Raw genomic sequence first — 1,403 nt, forward strand, 5'->3', positions numbered from 1 at the left:
TAATATATAAAGATATTCATATAAAGATTTTATATCCATATAAAGATTTTCTTTTTTATATTTTACAATTTTACTTCTTTTTGTTTTTAAAGAATAATGCATTCCTAAAGAATTTAAAAATAAATGATTATATAACATCATTTATTAATGAATTCAATTTATTCAAATATATGAATATTTCAAAATATAAATTATGAATTATTTATAAGTAAAAAATCTATATTATATTGTGTATTTATTTCTAAATTATTATTATATTATATAAATTATTTATTTATATATAAATTATTTTCTCCAGAAATTTTTTTCAAGAAATAAACTTGAATTATTTTTACAAATAAATAATTTGATTAATGTCCAAATTAGATTAAAATTGATTAATAATAATTAAATAATTATATATACTTGATTTTTAATACAAAAAAATCATGTTTTAGGATTTGCCATTTTATACATGTTATTGACTATTCCTCAACTTCTTCCATGGAATACCAAAGGTATCTTCCTAGCAATTTTATCTTGGTGCCATTTAATCGGTGCTGTAAGTCCCTGGATTGGATCATTTATTTATCATCTTTTTATGAATTTAAACTACGATGAAATCTTCTACAAATCGTTATTGAAATTAGACATGATCGGTATATGGCTATGCCAAAGTTTTGGTATTTATTTAAATTATTGTTGCATTACTAATTATCAGATGATTAAATATGATTAATAGTTTTAATAAAATTTCATTTTAAATTTTAGGAGCAATACCTATGATAGCAGCAACAATCCATTGTTTATGTGATATTTATTGGTACAGCTGTATGTTTATCTATTGTTTCCTTAGTATATGGGGACTTTTTAAGGTATATTATATATTCTTAAATTTCTTTAAAATTCTTATCTTCAATCTTAAATATTATAAATATTTTATATAGGCAATGAATGCGCAGTCACCGTGGGAAAGAAGATTATGTTTTGCACCTCTTTTTCTCATGAGAATGTTAGTACTGATTCTACGATGTTTCAACATTGGCGGTGGTTCTCCAGATGCTTTACTTCATATTGTACTACAGGTAAAAATATATATAAGGATTATAAGTTATAAGGATTAAATCATAGTGATTTAAACTCATAATGTTTATTTTTTATTTCATTTTGTTTTTAATTTTTTACAAAAATACATTTAAATAAATATTCCTTTTTTATTTATAATTACAAAGATAAAAGATTTGATTACTATATATATATTTATAATTTTTATATAACTAATAATATATAAAAAAGTATAAATAATTATATATTATTAAATAAGTATAAAATACATAAAATACTTTAATAAAGTAATATTATATTAATAATAATTAATAATACATAAAATTATATTGGCGATATATATAAAATAAAGTATAAAA

The 1,403-nt window shown here is 19.3% G+C and overlaps 1 protein-coding gene across 2 annotated transcripts in view; it reads left to right on the forward strand.

Moving 5' to 3' along the window:
- LOC102674508 (progestin and adipoQ receptor family member 4) overlaps nt 1-1,403 on the forward strand; it is a 7,877-nt gene that overhangs the window by 4,241 nt on the left and 2,233 nt on the right. The window contains exons 2-4 of one of the 2 annotated variants that reach the window (XM_006625061.2): nt 498-662; nt 751-854; nt 927-1,064. In XM_006625061.2, the coding sequence (XP_006625124.1) occupies nt 498-662; nt 751-854; nt 927-1,064 (407 nt within the window). Of the gene's footprint in view, nt 1-437; nt 663-750; nt 855-926; nt 1,065-1,403 lie in introns of both variants that reach the window. The other variant, XM_006625060.2, reaches the window with a different exon arrangement.

Source organism: Apis dorsata, unplaced genomic scaffold, assembly GCF_000469605.1.
Source record: "Apis dorsata unplaced genomic scaffold, Apis dorsata 1.3 scaffold_1249, whole genome shotgun sequence".
Classification (NCBI taxonomy): Eukaryota; Metazoa; Arthropoda; class Insecta; order Hymenoptera; family Apidae; genus Apis; species Apis dorsata.